General features: G+C 45.4%; 1 protein-coding gene across 2 annotated transcripts in view; it reads right to left on the bottom strand.

The window, feature by feature from the left end:
* Nucleotides 1-18,481, bottom strand: part of LOC120927054 (suppressor of tumorigenicity 7 protein homolog) — a 241,553-nt gene extending 223,072 nt beyond the window's left edge. For both annotated transcript variants that reach the window (XM_040337485.1, XM_040337486.1), the window contains exons 1-2: nt 18,275-18,481; nt 921-1,003 (exon numbers count right to left, since the gene is read on the bottom strand). In XM_040337485.1, coding sequence (XP_040193419.1) covers nt 921-1,003; nt 18,275-18,443 — 252 coding nt within the window. In that variant the 5' untranslated portion in view covers nt 18,444-18,481. The remainder of the gene's footprint in view (nt 1-920; nt 1,004-18,274) is intronic.
* Nucleotides 18,482-19,204: the final 723 nt, after the last annotated feature.

Below are 19,204 nucleotides of genomic sequence, written 5' to 3'. Positions count from 1 at the left end.
GTCATTTTTTTCATGCTGAAAAATAATCGTGTGTACGCGGCATAAGAAGTCAGAAAATGTCTCATCCATGTCTGTGTTTAGTGTGAAATTAATCCTGAAAGAGGAAGAACTATGTAAAAGTGTATCAGAATTCAAGCTGCGCAATCCAATATATTTGTGAACCGCAACAAAAATAAGTGCTAAAACTTGTACTAGAAAAGTTGCTGGCCGACACCCATAAGTGATTCTCAACTTTCTATACTAAATAAATACCAAAAAATGATGTAGGGCAACTCTCAAAGAAATAAAACACAATATACAAACACAAAAATATGTGCAATAAATATTGGATACAAATATAGTCCAATGAATATCCAAACATATAAAAAAAACAATATCCAACTTGAATCCACTTCAATCACCACTGTGACATGTTATACGGAACGTAAATCCACCACCATTATAGATGAGCCTCTAACCTCACTGCCATGATGCCTGCATTACCAGTAGGTCTCACCATGCATTTTCCCCTCTCTGGAAAACAGCCACTGTCTCCAATACCTCTTATTTGGATGGATGGATGGATGGGTTGATGGATTTAGAATTCCCACAGCATGCATGCAGGAAGTAAAAACACACAGACCTAGTACCTATGCCTGTTTTCTTCATCCCCAGAGATCGGAAAATGCATTGTAAGACCTACTGGTAATGCAGGCATCATGGCAGTGAGGTGAGAGGCTTATCTACAATGGTGGTGGATTCACGTTCCGTTTAACATGTCACAGTTGTGGTTGAAGTGGATTCAAGTTGAATATCGTTTTTTTCTTGATTTTCTTTCTTCATTTGTTTGGATATTCATTGGACTATATTTTTATACAACATCTACAAGTGTATGACTTTAAACTCAGGCCATATTGTACACAATAACTTACTATACATACCAGTATTAGTCCAGATATCAGAGATGATGTGCCAGTAAGTGCAACATAGAACTTTGGAGTCAGTGTACTGATAAAAGCAGACGCTATAACAGAAACACAAGACACATTTAAAAGCATTATATAATGGAGTGTTGAATAACAATACATAGCAATTTAGTTAGTAACAATTACAGATTTTACATTCGAATAACAAATCTGTTAAAAGTCTGGAAGGGGTTGATTTACTAAAACAGGAGAGTGAAAAATCTGCAACTCAGACACTTTTTCCACAGTACCCCACTACTCTCACACTGGTACAGGGACCTTACTCCCTTTGAACATATATATGTAACGAAACTGAACCCCAGAACCATCTAATCTCATCATTGTATTCTCTACTACTATCTAAAACCATCCCCAACACTAGAATTAATCGTCTATGGGAAATGGATTTATCAGTGACTCTATCCAAAGACGAATGGGATCGCGTATGGGAATACACGCACAAAGGGTCCATCAATGTCTCAGCTCAGGAGAATAGATTCAAACTATACTCTAGACCAGGGGTGTCAAACTCAATTTCATTGTGGGCCACATCAGCATTATGATTGCCCTCAAAAGGGCCGGTTGTATCTGTAAGATTAGATGTCCAGCGCATCCCCTCCCCTTTACATTAGGTGTCAAGAGCCACCCCACCATCAGAAGGTGAGTTCCTCACACTCCCTTACATCACAGTGCACCCCCTTTCCTTATGCTGCTGCTGGGAAGAAGCTGTATGCATTGCTTAAAAGCAGAAAGTAAGGGTCTTGAGGCGGGCTGCAGCTGCAGGAGAGGTGCGAGGGCCACATGAAATGGCCTGGAGGGCCGGATTCGGCCCGAGGGCCTTGTGTTTGCCACCTATGCTCTAGAGCAGGGGTGGGCAATCTCGGCCCTCCAGCTGTGGTGAAACTGCAAATCCCATCATGCCTCTGCCTCTAGGAGTCATGCCTGTGATTGTCAGGGTTTTGCAATATCTCATGGGACTTGTAGTTTCAAAACAGCTGGAGGGCCGAGTTTGCCCTTGCCTGCTCTAGAGGGTACCGAACAGCAGACAAGCTTCACAAAATCTTCCCTAGCGTCCCCCCAACCTGCTGGAGATGTAACTCGGCTACGGGCTCACTCCTCCATATATGGTGGCATTGTCCACTGATACAAACATTCTGGTAAGGGGTGCATGATCTTATTGTTCATATTACCACTTATGCCCCCGATTTTACCCCAGGGCAAAATTTATTACACCATACATCCTTACCAAGATCGACTTATCGTAAATCCCTTACGCTACACCTCATCAACGCGGCCACCCAATGCATACCCATACGCTGGAAGAGCGCTCTTCCCCCCACTATGAAAGAATGGCATTCCCGGGTTGACAAAATAGAGGAAATGGAAAGGATCATTCATCAGGCTAAAGACGCCCACATTAAATTCCGACACACTTGGGCCTGTTGGACACACTATAGAGAGTCCATAAGGACTGATGACACACCTGTTGCATCTATGCCACCAGTGGACTCAGACACAGTTGCTATTACTTAAGCCACCAGAGACTCCCGTCATCCCCTACACCTCACCCCCCCCCCCCCTTTTTTTCTCTTCCTTCTCCTCCCCATATACATTTCCTCTCATCATTTACTTGAGCACATTCTCATGTATCGTGAGTGCAAGAATATTCAGGTTTTACTTCTCACTGTTAATAACATGCAGTGTTAGACTTTTGACAGCCAATCAAGAGCTTCCAAAAGCCGCCGACTCTGATGTTATCCTAGACCGTCCAGGCTTTATTTTTGTCAGAGCTTAATTGAACGAGTTGAAGTTGGAAGCTGATTGGCTACCAAACACAGCTGCACCAGATTTTGCACAGTTTAGTCTTAGTAAATCAACCACCAAGTATATTTGTGGACAGTGCATCAAGTGGATCCTCGGAGCCTAGTATTAGGCTCCATTCACACTTGTACGACTTCAAAGTTGCAGACTTTAGAGTGTAACTTTGGTGCAACTTTGGATGGGTGTGACTTGAATGTAACCTTTTAAACTTTAAAAAAGTTACAAATTATCGCTGAGGTGTCAAAGGAAGATACAGTACAAGGAGCCAATCAGTGCATATTCTGATAAGAAAAATGTTGATAGGAAGAGAAATCGCAGTGACAGAAAGATGAGGTCATCACTGTGCTGCCTTTTCTTTCACTGTGCAGTAACAGGCTTAGGCCCCTTTCACATGATCCGGATCAGTTTATGCTCAGGAGAGGATCTGTCCCTTGATCCCCTGCTGAGTTGAGCCGAGCGGGTGGATTACAGGTCTGTGCCCGCTCTGCTTATGCAGAGCAGACACGGACACATCCCGCTCTGCTTTATGGGCGGCCAGATGTAACCAGACTGGCGGTTCATGTACACCTGGCTGCACTCCAATCCAGCCAGCTGGAGAGGTACAGATCCCCTTGTTTTCTTTATTCCAGATCAGATCGGACCCAGAGTTAGCTGGATGTAAACGGGTTGAACGATGCAAAAAAAAAAAGGAACCACTAGGGAAGTCTCTGAATTGAAGGGAAATATTGCAGTAAAACTGGGTTTGGCTATTTTATCTTTTAATGGGCTTTAAACACTTCAGTTCATTGAACAATGAGTAGCGTTCCTAGTTTTGCAGCACAGCCCCAGCTAAGTACCAAGCTCAAAACCTTCCACTTATGAACACAGTAGTTTATTTTAGTGTGAGCTTCATTGGAAAGAAAATACGATTGTTGATTTTGGTTTACCGTAGAACCCAAGTGATATCCCCCATCAAACCATTCCCTGCAGCCATTACCTTTTGTACCACCTCCCCCTCCCTTTAGAATGTAAGCTCTACGAGCAGGGCTCTCCTGTACTATTGAACTGTCCTGCAATTGTGCTGCCCCCTCTACATTGTAAAGCGCTACGTAAACTGTTGGCACTATATAAATTGTGTATAATAATAATAATATAGCTGCATAGAGCAAAAATTAAACACATAATTCAGTAAGTGCCGGTTCACACAGGAGCAACCTGACTTACAGCGCGACTTTGCAAGGCAACTTCAGCGTGACTTGGATCAACAACGTGACTTGAAGTTGCCTCCAGGACAGGCGACTTTGGCTGTGGTCAATCACAGAATAATCAGCTCTGTGGGAGGGAGGGGTTTGCCCGAGTAATTTATTTTCTTTTCCTGTAAAGTTGCTTCAGTTAAGATGTGATCCGACTTTTTTCCATTGAAATCTATGGGTACAAGTTGCCTAGAAGTCGCCTTGAAGTACTACAGGAACCTTTTCTGAAGTCGCAGGGACTTCAGTAGTGTACATTTAGACGGCTCTCATTCACTTCAATTGAATTTCTCATGTAGCGCGACTTGGGGCGACACAAGTCTGATCTCAAGTCACGGTAGTGTGAACCGGTACTTACCCCGACAGGTTTGCACAATTGAATCACAAGTGCCTGATAAAACAGAATCTGAATTTCATTTAAAGTGAAACTGTAGTAAAATCTTAGTTTGGGAAAGTGGCTCACTAACCTTCACTTTTGGAATTGCTACTTGTAATGTAGCATTTAGCCCAAGTTCACACTGACAGCGGGTTAGAAATCAAGTGAGTCCAGCTGAACTCGCACAAATTTCATTCCCACATGACACACCGACTTCTGGAGCGATTTCAGAGACATCTGTGTAGGTTCCTGCACAGATATCTATTTAAATCACACCCAAAGTCGCCAAAAGTAGAACAGAAACAACTTTTGGGAATCAGTGCGGCGCTGCAATTGCATCGTCGCCCCGATTCGTACGGTGCCATTGCAAAATCGCATCAATGTGAACCTAGGCTAAAGTGCAACTCCAGCCAAATAATTTTTTGCTACTTTTGACAGAGGAAAGAAGGAAGAGGCTCTTTGTCTGGCTTTCTCTACTGTCTAATGTTGTTAATATGTTCTTTAACCACTTGGGATCCGCGCTATGGAAGAAAGTGCCGAGTGGACGTCTTTGGACGTCCTCTTGTTTACATTCCCCGTGCGCGCCGCTGGGGGCGCGCAGCGGGGAAACACTGTGCCGGGCGCATTGCTGGGAAGCCGATGCGTGTGCCTGGCGGCCGCGATGTCCGCCAGATACCCGCGATCGGCGTGACAGCAGGGACGTGGAGCTCTGTGTGTAAACACAGAGCTCCACGTCTTGTCAGGGAGAGAGGAGACCGATCTGTGTCCCTTGTACATAGGGATACAGCGTCGGTCACCTCCCCCAGTCAGTCCCCTCCGCCCACACAGTTAGAGCACACCCAGGATACATATTTAACCCCTTCCTCACCCCCTAGTGTTAAACCATTCACTGCCAGTCACATTTATACAGTAATTAGTGCATTTTTATAGCACTGGACGCTGTATAAATGTGAATGGTCCAAAAATTGTGTCAAAAGTGTCTGATACGTCCGCCGCAATATCGCAGGCCTGACAAAAAAAAAAAATCGCAGATCTGGTAGGCACCTGTAGGTGGCACTGGAGGACACTGGATAGCAGCAGTGCCTCTCCCTGTTCGGGACCAATGTCCCTTTGTCAGAAGCCGGTAATTGGCTTTCTTTACCCTCACGCTGTTAGCGTGAGGGAAAAAAAGAAAGCCAATTACTGATCTTCACAAGAAGGGCAGCTTATCAAAACGAATGGGCTGTGCTAAACCTGATTCACCAAAGCATGCATGCACTGTTGCATCTGCATAGCTGTGAATGGAGCCTTGGGAACATAACAAAAACGTAAAATATTAATAAAATAAAAAAATGTCAACATTTACTTTATTTACAGTACAGATTACATTCAATAAGAATTATATCTTGTTCTTGTCTGTCAAATGTAAAATAAAAACAGGTTAGTATGAGTTACTGCAATTTGTGCTTTATTTTTTATGCAATTTAAAATATACGATTATTAATAACTATAATTGTTTTGCCGACGCATAGGGGTGCCATTAAAAATTATCTGCGCCCCTGCATGTCTGCTAAAGAGCAGCGAGTTTGCCTTTGCATCAGGAACGTGTGCAATTTTGCGAGAATAGAACTAAAAGCAAACTTTTTTGTATAGGAAGTAAGGCACGGTTATAACCCCCTGTCAATTTTTTTTTCTTTTTGCCCCATTGGGGAGATTTCCCTTCACTTTCTGTGCCATAGTCAAAACAGAAGCACAAAATAATTCCCCTAAGGTGAGGGAATCCTTAATTGACACCAGAATTAGCGTCCCCTTTCCCCCGTCCCCTACCCAAACTTTCAATTTTTTTTCCCACTTTCAGTGATAACAGTAAACAGGACAAATAGAGAGGGTGAATTGCTCTAAAGGAGACACAGAGAGCAATAAAAACCTGTTCTAATCCCACTCTATTCTATCCAAAAAAAAAGTTTTACCTTAGTTACCGGTATATTTTAACATTTTACAGTATACAAACATTTACGCAGAAATCATTCAGTAGATCAGGGGTGGCCAACCAGTGGCTTGGGGGCCACATGTGGCCCGCGGAGCCCTCTGATGTTGCCCGTGACCTCCTGCTCTAAAATGGCGGGTTAGCAAGCCCAGATCGCAGGTTGCCGACTCGCCATACCGCAGCATCAATGTGAATGAAGCTGGTGGTAGAGGAAGAAAGCGGCTGCAGAGCAGAGCCCCATAAGCCGATGCGTCCTCTACAGCGCCAAATTTTACCACAGGGGGAGTCTATGGCAAAATTCAGCTAACCCGTAGGATAGACACAGGTGCACTACGCTACACCTGCGGTGTGGGTAAACCGCAGCACATCAGTGTGAAAGCAGTCTTAGACCCTTCTTACACGATCAGCCTGACCAAATGGGACCCTCAATTCCCCTCTATAGAGCGACAGATGTCCGTTTGTGCCCACCTACCTACAATCTGAAAAACAAAAAGGAAGTCATCCCCTTCCATCTGGGCAGACCGGAGGGCCTATAGAGTAGCCTTGACCTGTCATCCGCCCGCTCACTGTGGCCCGCGACTGGTTACCAAGTTGCTTAAGAGGCCCTCACTCTTCAAAAGATTGGGCACCCCTGCAGTAGATGGTACCATCTTTGTGTAAAACTGAGTAATATACTGTATTTAATGGCGTATAACACTCACTTTTTTACCCTGAAAATAGAGGGTAAACTGTGGCTACGTGTTATACACAGGGGGCAGCTGTAAAAGCATAATAGGCTAGTGTGCATCGCATACTAGCCCATTGTGTGGCACTTACCTGCAAACGAAGCCTGCGCTGTCCCCTCTGGAGGCCGGAGCCGCGTGATGTCACTCCCGAGCATGCGCTTGGGAGACGTCAATCACGGCACTTGCAAGTGAAGAAAACGTCACAGAGGTCCGTTTATAGCGCATGTGCCAATTACATAATCCGCGCACTACAAGGTAAATATCTTCTAAACAGCGTAAGTTTAGGAGATATTTCCACTGCCTATAGCAAAGCCTTATTATAGGCTTATCTATAGGTAAAAGTGACATTTGGGGGTTTACAACCACTTTAAAGTCTCTATCCTTACAGCAGAATTGGTGCTGCAGACACTTTATCGCTAGGTTCACATCCATGCATTTTGTGCGTGCCGCATTTGTATGGGCATAGCAGCCTATTGAAATGAATGGGCTGCTGTGCCTGCGTTTTTCCGCAAAAAAAACCTGTATAAGAAAGATCTGTATACTTACCTATTTTCAGGCTGCCCTGGTCCAGTCACCTGATCCGGTGACTTGTCGTTAAGGTTCCCCTATCGAGATGGTTCCTGTAAGGACTGCGCAGGCGCAATCCTTGCCGACGAAAATTTTCTGAACCTCGGCCGGCATCCAAGCTCATTCCTTAACATCCCCGTGGATTGGAGGATGTTAAAAAAAAGAGCCAGGAGGCAGAGCGAGCGAAGCGAGCACATGAGGCCGACTGGCCACTTTCCTCAAATTCCACGTCGCCCTGGATGCCGGCCAGAGATTTCCGTCAGCAAGGATTGTGCCTGCGCAGTCCCTACAGGAACCACCTCGATAGCCGGAACCATATCGTCAGATCACCGGCTCCCCTGTGTCAGACAGCTGTGGCTGCAGGTAAAAGGAGGAAGTCCTGACAACAGATGTTAGGTGGTCCCTGGAATTCTACTTTATTTCTTTGCAGAGCAGATTAGGCGTGTTTTAAGACACCTTACTAGAGATGGGCTCGGGCGTGTTCGAAATCCCACATGCTCGATCCCGCCAGGAAGCTGACCCTACACACGATTAATCACAGGCAGCGAGACATTTCCAGTTCGCAGCAGCACATATCAGGAAATGTCTCACTGCCTGTAATTAGCCCGGGCAGTTTTAGCTTACTGGGGGGATCAGGCATGTGGGATTTCGAACACGCCCAAGCCCATCTCTACACCTTACTACCAAACCTATGGGCAATCAGCACTGCAGATATGGCCTGCAGCTCCTAAAGCCTCGAACACACGATCGGACTTCCATCGGACAAATCCGTGGAATTTTGTCCGAAGGGCGTTGGCCGTGAACTTTGTTCTGCATACAGACGGCAGAACTTTTTCAGCCAAAAAACAAGAAACGACGTTTTTCAGCTCTTTAGCGCCATCCTTTGGGCAACTTCTGCTAATAATGTCTGATGTTTAGCATTGGTTCGGAGCATGCATGTTTGTACTTTGGATTTTAGTCCGACGGACTTGTGTACACACTAAGGGATAATCCGACAGAACGCATTTGTTATCGGACAATTTGAGAGCATGACCATCTAACATTTGTTGTCAGAAATTCCGACAACAATTGTCCGATGGAGCATACAGACGGACGGATTATCCGACAAAGCACGTCCATGGGACAATTGTTGTCGGAATATCCGATCGTGCGTCTGGGCCTTAATTGCCTGAAGTTCAGGATACAAATAGGGAGGTGTAAATCATCAACTATATGGGCTTTTTTTTTTTCAAAAAAAGTGTAGGCTTTCTTTACTAGCTGTATTGATTAATGGGGTTGATTTACTAAAACTGGAAAGTGCAAAATCTGCTGCAGTTCTGCATAGAAACCAATTAGCTTCCAGGTTTTTTTGTCAAAGATTTATTTTATCCCCGTACATACCGTATTTTCACCGCCGCTTCCGGGTATGTCTTCTGCGGGACTGGGCGTTCCTAATTGATTGACAGGCTTCCGACCGTCGCATACAGCGCGTCACGAGTTGCCGAAAGAAGCCGGACTGCGAGTCGGCTCTATATGGCGCCTGCGCACCGACGTTCGGTTTCTTTCGGCAACTCGTGACGCACAGTATGCAACGGTCGGAAGCCTGTCAATCAATTAGGAACGCCCAGTCCCGCAGAAGACATACCCGGAAACGGCGGTGAAAATATGGTATGTACGGGGATAAAATAAAAAAAAAACAGCCGATTGTCATTCTGACAACTCGGCTGAATGTAATGTTAAACATTTTTTTTTTAGGTGAACCCCCGCTTTAAACAAGCTGAAGTTAGAAGCTCATTGGCTACCATGCACAACTGCACCAGAATTTGTACTCTCCTGTCTTCCAACTCCACAATGTAAGCAGCCCAGATATAGACAGATGTAAAGCCTAGTCAGACTTTCCCATGACTTTCCAGCTACCCATCCCTTCATACAGCTGTATGAAGGATAGTAAACAGCAGAGCCTTTTTTGTTTTGAATGTGCTGGCTTATCAAATACATTTGCAAAACAAAAGAGCCCAGCTGTTTAGTTTTCTACAGTATGCAGAATGGCAAAGTACATGTCAGTACATATTGACAAGGATGGGGAGTTCTCTGCTCCCCTATCAACACCCACGAGCCCTCCCAAAGGAATGCCTCCTATCTCCCTACAGCCAGCACAGGAGGCTAGGAATCAAAGATTTAGATTTTGCTTTGCAAGATGCACATACATCATGGCCCATTGATGTATGAACTGCTGTTGAAGAAAGACGATTTAGGATCCATGTGATGACATCACTGAGACAAGAGAGGAGCATAAACAATAAATGGCAGACAGTATATAATTTTAGGGGTCTATTGATAAATGTTTTTACACAAGTTGTTTTTTCAACTTTCACGCAGTATTTTCCACTTGAATCAGAAAATACTTGTGTGTCTAAGCACTAGGCGGGTAAGGTACAGATTGTTTTTATATTTTTTTTGAATAGGGCACACAACAGCAATTTTTTATAGCTACACTTTAGGAAAAACATAAATACCTGTTTTACATTTTTATCTTTCAGGTGACATGATTGCAATGGGCGAAGCCATAGCTGGCTGGGCTAAGTAATAGGGGGCCACACAACCCGGTGACTTCACTTCAGCTTTTTCATGCCCGTTTGCCCAGGCCATGCAGAGCAGGTGTAGTTGTCAGGAGCAGCAGCTAGAACCATTATACAAGGAGAGCATGTGCACTGTGTTGCTAATGCTGCAGAGGATTTATGTGCCCACAAATTTTATAAGTAGCAGTATTATCACAGGGTAAGTTCTCTAATTGGTAAGATCAAATTTCATATTCACTTTCTATATAAAGACTGTTACCTATTCTATTAATCCTGTCCCTTTGAAAGAGGGCACCGCAGTCCAATCACGTAAAGCAGGGGTCCCCAAGCTTTCCCAACAAACAGTCAGTTTACTGTCCTTCAGACTTGGGGGCCGGATTGTGGCCAGTGGGGGTAGAATATGTCTCAGGCCTGGCATCAGGGTAAGTAAACAATGCCTCAGGTGTGGTGCTCATTTGCTTAGGACCTGTGGTCATTAGGAGAAGGAACAGTGCTCCTTTATTGCTATGGGCTGGAAGAATAGTGTCCCACCATTGGTTTCAGTGGATGAAATACTGCCCCATCGTTGATTTTATTCTGAAGAATAGTGCGCCATCGTTGGTGTCAGTAGGGGGATACCCCACTGGTGTCAGTGTTAGGAATAGTGGGCTGGATTCAGGTAGATTTGCGCTTTCTTTACGGAGGCGCAGGGCAAAGTTTTTGCCCTGCGCCCCCGCAAATTTACTGCGCTGCCCTTGATTCACGGAGCAGTAGCTCCATAAATTGCGTGGGCACGCCGGCAAAATGCCCGGCGTAAGTGCGTGCAATTTAAATGATCCCGTAGGGGGCGGGAATCATTTAAATTAGGCGCGTTCCCGCGCCGATCGTAGAGCGCATGCTCCGTCGGGAAACTTTCCCGACGTGCATTGCAGCAAATGACGTCGCAAGGACGTCATTTGCTTCAAATTGAACGTGAACGGCGTCCAGCGCCATTCACGAATCACTTACACAAACTACGTAAATTTGAAATTTCGCAACGCGGGAACGACGGGTATACGTAACATTGGCTGCTCCTGCTAATAGCAGGGGCAGCCTTTTACGCGAAAACCGCCGTACGGAAACAACGTAAACTGCGTACGCAGGGCTCGCGTAACGTTGTGAATTGGCGTTAGTATGCAATTTGCATACTATACGCTGAGCACAACGGGAACGCCACCTAGCGGCCATCGAAAGAATGCAGCCTAAGATATGCGGGCGTAACGAGGTTCCTGAATCAGGAGCATTCGTTACGCCGGGGCAAGTAAGCAATTGCGCTGTGTAACTATGGTTACAGAGGCGCAATTGCTTCTTGAATCCAGCCCAGTGTCTCAAATCAGTGGGAGGAATAGCGCCCCAAGGGCCGGATATATGGGCTGCCTTGGGCTACATTCACACTGGTGATTTGGCCCGCTGCGAATAATAGCAGCAGGAATCAGAGATTCCTGCTGCAGCCGGCCCTATTCACTATAATGACAGGTCGCCAGTGGATGCAGCTATGTGCTACTCTCTGTACAGTAATCGTTCTGGATGCACTTTATTGGCGGTGTGAATGTAGACTTATCTTTTAAATTCATGTTCACGTCCAGGGGACCACAATTATTTTTTTTTTTATCTACCCGATCCTCTGCTCCCAATTGTTTATTCGTGCTACAAGACTGGCCTTTGCAGCCTCTCCACCCCTATGCTCTGGTGGTCAGATGCCCCTGGCATCGTCAAGAGTGATACAGGGCCCCTAACCATGCATTCAACATCAAAAATGCAGGGGAACAGTCCACCACTGAAGAATGGGGGTGTGCCACATCTAGTGGGGAGCAGAGGCTTGGGTGAGTAAAACTGCTTCTCCATTACCCCTAGACTGGGCTTTCAGCACCACTAGGCGACAGATAACTAGCATTACCACAAAATAAATTGTTAAAGTGGAACTTCACTCTAAAAGGGTAGTTCCATCTTAACACCTCCTTCCCCCCTGTTCTCTCACTTTTGGAGATTTTTTTTTTGGGGGGGGGGGGGGTTGGTACCTAGTTTTAGCGGGTACCCTCTCCCACTTCCGATCTGGCCCTCTAGGTGATTGGACACACGTTTTCCCCCCACCCCTACCTGCCTGAAACCTTCTGAGACACAGTGGGAAGCTGGCTATAAAGCTGGCCGCCAGGCATCATAGCCAGCTTGCCATAGTAAACATGCCTGCACCAGGGACCTCAAGACCAGCAATAACCAGCCCAGGTGAGGACAGTGCTGGATCCCTGGACAGGTAAGTGTACTTTTATTAAAGTCAGAAGCTACAGTACCTGCCTTTTAATTTTCATTGTTAAGACTGAAGATCCTCTTAAGGCTCCTTTCACACAGATGGACCCATGGGGTCCACCTGTCAGTTTCCTAGGTGGACCCGATCGGACCTTCCATTATCTTCCATGGAACATGTGTTATACCCACTGACATCTGCTCAGATTGCTATCTTTCTGTTTTTAGTCAATCAGTTGCTGAACTGGCAGAATCCGTCCCATGTGAAAAGGGGCCTTAAAGCGGGAACTTTACCCATAACAACTTGATAAAAAAATAATGTTCTTTAGCAAGGAACATTCATTCTACATTAACCAGTTCCCGACCGGCTCACGTCTATATACTGTACTGCGGCAGAATGGCACCGCTGTGCGAAATCTCGTATGGGTACGTCATACCCTTTAGAAGCCGCTAGGGGGCACGCCTGCTGCACGGTGGGGGTCATGATGCGCGTGGCCGGTGGGAGCGATTGCCGCCGAGCTACAGTACGGGGATTTGTGTTTGTAAAGGCAAAAATCACTGTCCAGTCAGGGGAGAGGAGACATATTGTTTGTTCCTTTTGAGTAGGAACAGTGATATGTCTCCTTCCCCAGTCAGTCCTATCCCCTACAGTTAGAAACACTAAGGAGGGAACACATTTAACCCCTTGACTGTCCCCTACTGTTAACTCCTTCCTTGCCAGTAACATTTACACAGTAATCAGTGCATTTTTATAGCTCTGATCGCTGTATAAATGTCAATGGTCCCAAAAACTTGTCAAAAGTGTCTGATCCGCCGCAATGTCGCAGTCCCAATAAAATAAAATGAAAAACCTGCAGATCCCCGCCATTACGAGTGAAAGATAAATAAAATAATGCCATAAAATCTATCCCCTATTATATAGACGCTATAACTTTTGTGCAAACCAATCAATGTACGCTTATTGCGATTTTTTCACCAAAAATATGTAGAAGAATACCTATTGGCTTAAACTGATGAATAAATTAAGTAAAAAAAAATTTCTTCAAAATTGTCGCACTTTTCTTGTTTATAGCGCAAAAAATTAAAACCGCAGAAGTGATCATTTACCACCAAAATAAAGCTCTATTTGTGGGAAAAAATGAATTGTGTTTGGGTACAGTATCGCATGACCGCGTAATTGTCAGTTAAAGTGACGCAGTGCCAAATTGTAAAAAATGCTCTGGTCAGGAAGGGGGTAAAATCTTCCGGGGCTGAAGCGGTTAATAATCATGCCACCAAAATGTGTTTGTGCTGTAAACATTGCTCCTGTTTCTTCCTGCTGGAGACTGCCAATTTGCCCAGAGCCCCTCAACCGTAGTAAATCATAAAGGAACTAAATTTATAAATTTAAAGGGGTGGAAAAAGGTAAAAAAATGTATTCCCTAAATAGCTTCCTTTACCTTAGTGCAGTCCTCCTTCGCTTACCTCATCCTTCCATTTTGCTTTTAAATGTCCTTATTTCTTCTGAGAAATGCTCACTTCCTGTTCTTCTGTCTGTAACTACACACAGTAATGCAAGGCTTTCTCCCCAGGTATGGAGAAAGCCTCTTGAGGGGGCGAGCAGGAGTGTCAGGACGCCCACTAACACACAGCTCGTTTCTCTATCTGCAAAGTAGAGAGTGTCCTGACTTGGCTGCTCGCCCCCTCCCTCCTCAAGAGGCTTTCTCCACCCCAGGGAGAAAGCCTTGCATTACAATGTAGAGTTACAGACAGAAGAACAGGAAGTGAGGATTTCTCAGAAGAAATAAGGACATTTAAAAGCAAAATCGAAGGATGAGGTAAGTGAAGGAGGACTGCACTAAGGTAAAGGAAGCTATTTCGGAGGGAAAAAAATTACCTTTACAACCCCTTTAAAGCCGGCCATACACGGTTTGAATCCGAAAGAATTTTCTTTCAAAAATCGTATCAAAGAATTTTCGTACGAATTTTGCAACGTTAGTGTGCTGCAGCAACAGCCGATTTTCGTGCGGCAATCAAATTTGAGGAATCGGACATGTTGGAAATTTATTGAAAACCGAACAATTTTCTAATCAATGATGGGAGAAGCGCGCAAGAAATGTAATAGGAAAAAAAAAGCGCATGTGTAAGAAAAGAAAATTCCCGGAGAAAAAAGAAGATTCCCGGCAACGAAAATTCTTTTCTGTAGCAACATGAAGGTTTGGTCGGCCGAATTTCGAAAATCAATGTTGGAATCATCGGATCACAAAAAAAACGAACTTTCTGATTTTGAAAAGAAAATTTGTTCGGAATTCGACCGTGTATGGCCTGCTTAACGGTTTAAAAAAAAAAAAAAAGATACATTTCTGGAATGCTGGGATTGCGAACCACAACCAAACTGTAAAACAATCAAATGGCTGGTGTCATAACTGATCATATGTGCAGCACCATGACAGTTGCAGATCAAACAGGAGTAGCTTCCTTGGCTGTGAAGGATAGGAGGTTTTGATTCCGCTTTAACCACTTGACCACTAGGCACGTAAACCCCCTTAAAGGGGAGTTCCACCCACAATTTCACTTTTTAAATATAAATACCCCTGTAATACACAAGCTTAATGTATTCTAGTAAAGTTAGTCTGTAAACTAAGGTCTGTTTTGTTAGGTTGTTACAGCATTTAAATAGTTTATAATCTAGAAATAGACCGTGGCCATCTTAAGTGTGGGCATCATGAAGCCAGACTGTATGACTTCCTGGATTTCAGCTTTGCATATCTCGCACATGCTCAGTGCACAAGCAATGTAATAGGTTTCAGTCAGGTTTGCAAGGACTACTGGGAAACATGATGCCTATCCCAGAAACCCTTGCAAATAGCCTAGGCAAATAAGGAGGAGGAAGTAATGAAGGACTACAAAATAAAGGTATTTACAAGCAACAAATTAAATAAAAATTGTCCATTCTGAACACTATGAGATTAGAGCATGCAGCACAGACAAACATAAAAAAATGGGTGGAACTCCACTTTAATAACCAGACCAATTTTCAGCTTTCGGTGCTCTCACAATTTGAATGACAATTACTCAGTCATACAACACTGTACCCAAATGAAATTTTCGTCCTTTTTTTCACACAAATAGAGCTTTTTTTTGGTGGTATTTAATCACCGTTGGGTTTTTTATTTTTTGCGCTATAAAATAAAAAATTTTTCTTTGTTTCTGTTATAAAATTTGGCAAATGTTGTATTTTTTCTTCATTCTTTTGCATAAATGTGAAAGATGAAGTTACGCCGAGTAAATAGATACCCAACATGTCACCCTTCAAAATTGCACACGCTCGTGGAATGGCGCCAAACTTCGCTACTTAAAAATCCCCATAGACGACATTGCAGGGTATTGCGGAGTATTGTGGGGTATTGCGGAGTATTGTGGGGTATTGCGGAGTATTGCGGGGTATTGTGGGGCATTGCGGAGTATTGCGGGGCATTGCGGAGTATTGCGGGGCATTGCGGAGTATTGCGGGCATTGCAGAGTATTTTGGGGTATTGCACAGTGTGGGGGCATTGCAGAGTGTGGGGGCATTGCAGAGTATTTTGGGGTATTGCAGAGTGTGGGGGCATTGCAGAGTGTGGGGGCATTGCAGAGTTTGGGGGCATTGCAGATTATGGCTGGTACTGCAGAGTATTGCACAGGGAGGGATCGATGGCTGGATCTGTGACTGCATGTGTCACAGATCCAGCCCGCAGCAGCAGCAGCAGCTGCTGCTGCTTCCGCTCTCTCCCCTCTCCTCTCTCACACTGTACCGTTCGGTACAGAGAGGAGAGGGAGGAACCGGCGTCATCACATGACACCGGTTTGTTTACTAGTGATCGCTCCGTCATTGGACGGAGCGATCACGTGGTAAACCGCCGCTATCAGCGGCGATTTACCGTGATCCGTGATCAGCCGGGTCCGGAGGACCCGGCGGTCACGGAGACTCCCGTGTGCGCGCCCCACAGGGCGCGCGGAAGCGCGATTCTAGGAGGACGTACATTGACGCCCTCCTAGAGTTAAGCAACCGCCTTGTAGACGTATTTCGTCTATAGGGCGGTTGCTAACTGGTTAAGCAGACCTGTCTCTACAAATTCGGCAGTGCCTAAAAATGGAGAGCAACTGAACATGCGCAGAGCAGGGTGAGACAGTGTATTACTGGATTTTTTTTTCTCCAAATATTGTTTTTATTAAACTCCAAAAAAGGGGCAAAACCCAATCATTACAGCAGTGACATTTTAATCACAGGACACAGCCCATGTGTAACAGTTATATAAAGGACATATATAAAGTAAATGTAAGTATTGGCACATAAAATTGCATAGTGGTGTATTCATTTATGTTAATTGGCACAGTAGTGAATAAGTTATATTCACTGAAAAATAAAATAAAAATGGGGGCTGCCCAGGCTCAATTTCCACTTTCCTAAAATATAAGCTGAGAAGTAAAGAGAGAAAAAAGATAGAAGGGGGGAGAAGGTGGGAAACGGGTAGGTACAGGGTGAGGCGACAATGGCTTAGGGAAACATAGGTAGTAGGAAGACAGTATTAGACATTTATTTTTAATGTTTCACATAGCTACATGTGTGAAAGGGGCCAGCCTGAAGTGATCTAACAGGACTTCATTTTCTGACTACGGGCCGGTTCCCACTGGTGTGATGTCTAAAATCTCTGTGCGATGCGATTTCGGCCATAAAGATCATATGGCTGAATTTGCAGGACCCTTTTTTAGTCTGCAGCAGAATCGGATTGCATGGGTGTTCAAACTCATGCGATCCAACTCCTGTCCGAGTTTGCAAATCGCACTGCGATATGCAAACTGATTTGGGGGTGTCATTAACTTTTAACTGACACTCAGAACAGTTCCCATAGGACAGTGTGAACTGCCGGGAGACATGCGATGTGGGGACCCGCAGTGGATTCGCAGAGTTCCCACATAGCAGCAGTGTGAACTGACCCTTAGGGCCGGTTCACACTGCTGCGTGGTGTGAAATCGCATTTGATTCGCACAGCACTGCAGTGCAAATCACATGCAATGTCTGTGCGATGCAAATTCAGCCATACAGACAGTATGACTGAATTTGCATTGCATCCTGACCAAACTCGCACAGGACCTGTCCGAATTTGCAGATCGCACTGCGATTTGCGAACTGATTTGGGGGTGTCATTAACTTTTAATTGACACTCCCAGCAGTTTGCATAGGACAGTGTGAACTGTCGCTGGGAGACATGCGATGCGGGAACCAGCAGTGTGAACCGGCCCTTAAGGGTTAGTGATATATAGCGATACTATAGTGATGCGGGAACCAGTGCGATTCCAGCGCCAGTTGTCGCATCGCATCTGTCCCGCAGGGAATTCACACTGTCCTCTGCGAACCACAGCGGGTGTCAATACAATGTTAATAACACCCCCCAGATCAGTTCACAGATCGCAGTGCGAACTGTGGATTTGGACAGGAAGCAGATCGCATGGATGAAAACAGCAATGCGATCCGATTCCCAGTACAGGAAAAAAAAAAGCCCCTGCACCTTTTTTTATGCAAATCCCATGCGAGTGCACAGACATGGCATGTGATTGGCACAGCAGTGCTAGTGCGAATCACATGTGATGTATGTGTTCGCTATACTAAGTAGAATTATCTACATATTGTATCCCCGAAGACACACTATCTAGGCAGGCTGCAACTTATAGTGCCACAACACTCCAAGCATTGCCAATGATGGCTTTGTATCGCATCTGCTCAGCAAACCAGCAGCCGGCACAACTGAATCCCCGTTGCTAGGCAACAGAGCAGAGCCTACGGCCTGGATGAAGCGGCTGTGCACTCACCGGCCAGCACGGTCTCGTACAGGCGGAGCGGCGCTCGGAAATGGTAGAGAAGAAGCAGGCCCGCCAGCAGCAGCAACAGCCACACGTAGGGCCAGTATCGGCGCAGGTAAACTTTAAGCCGAACGGCAAAAGAAGCGCCTACGACGACGGGGCTGGAGTGCTCCGCCATGTTTGTTGTTTCCTTTCCCAAGTCCCAACCTCATACGGGCTGGGGTGTGCCTGTGTGAGGAATGGGAGGAGCGCAGCACGGGATTGGTGGAGACAGACTGGCGGGCATTTCATGGGCATATTAATACCACTGACGCAACAGATGCCGCCCTCTATAGGCGCGGATTACTGAGGTATGGTGGTCAGTTAGTGGAAAAGCTTCAGGCTTGTAGTTCTTGCTACACGTAGTTACTCTCTCTGGAGAGGAGAATTTTTACACGTTGGGGGAATCAAATAATGTTCACCCTATTTATCTGGGGGACAGGAGTTATTCACTATGTACCCGAGGTGGTAAGGAGGACAGAAGTTTGATCTCTCTATGCACCTGAGGTGGTAAGGAGGACAGGAGTTTGGTCACTCTATGTACCCAAGGTGGTAAGAAGGACAGAATTTTGATCTCTCTATGTACCTGAGGTGGTAAGGAGGACAGGAGTTTGGTCACTATGTACCTGAGGCGGTAAGGAGGACAGGAGTTTGGTCACTATGTACCTGAGGTGGTAAGGAGGACAGGAGTTTGGTCACTATGTACCTGAGGCGGTAAGGAGGACAGGAGTTTGGTCACTATGTACCTGAGGCGGTAAGGAGGACAGGAGTTTGGTCACTATGTACCTGAGGCGGTAAGGAGGACAGGAGTTTGGTCACTATGTACCTGAGGCGGTAAGGAGGACAGGAGTTTGGTCACTATGTACCTGAGGTGGTAAGGAGGACAGGAGTTTGGTCACT

This window comes from Rana temporaria, chromosome 2 (assembly GCF_905171775.1).
Source record: "Rana temporaria chromosome 2, aRanTem1.1, whole genome shotgun sequence".
Lineage (NCBI taxonomy): Eukaryota > Metazoa > Chordata > Amphibia > Anura > Ranidae > Rana > Rana temporaria.
This window is presented reverse-complemented; position numbering and strand designations above follow the sequence as displayed.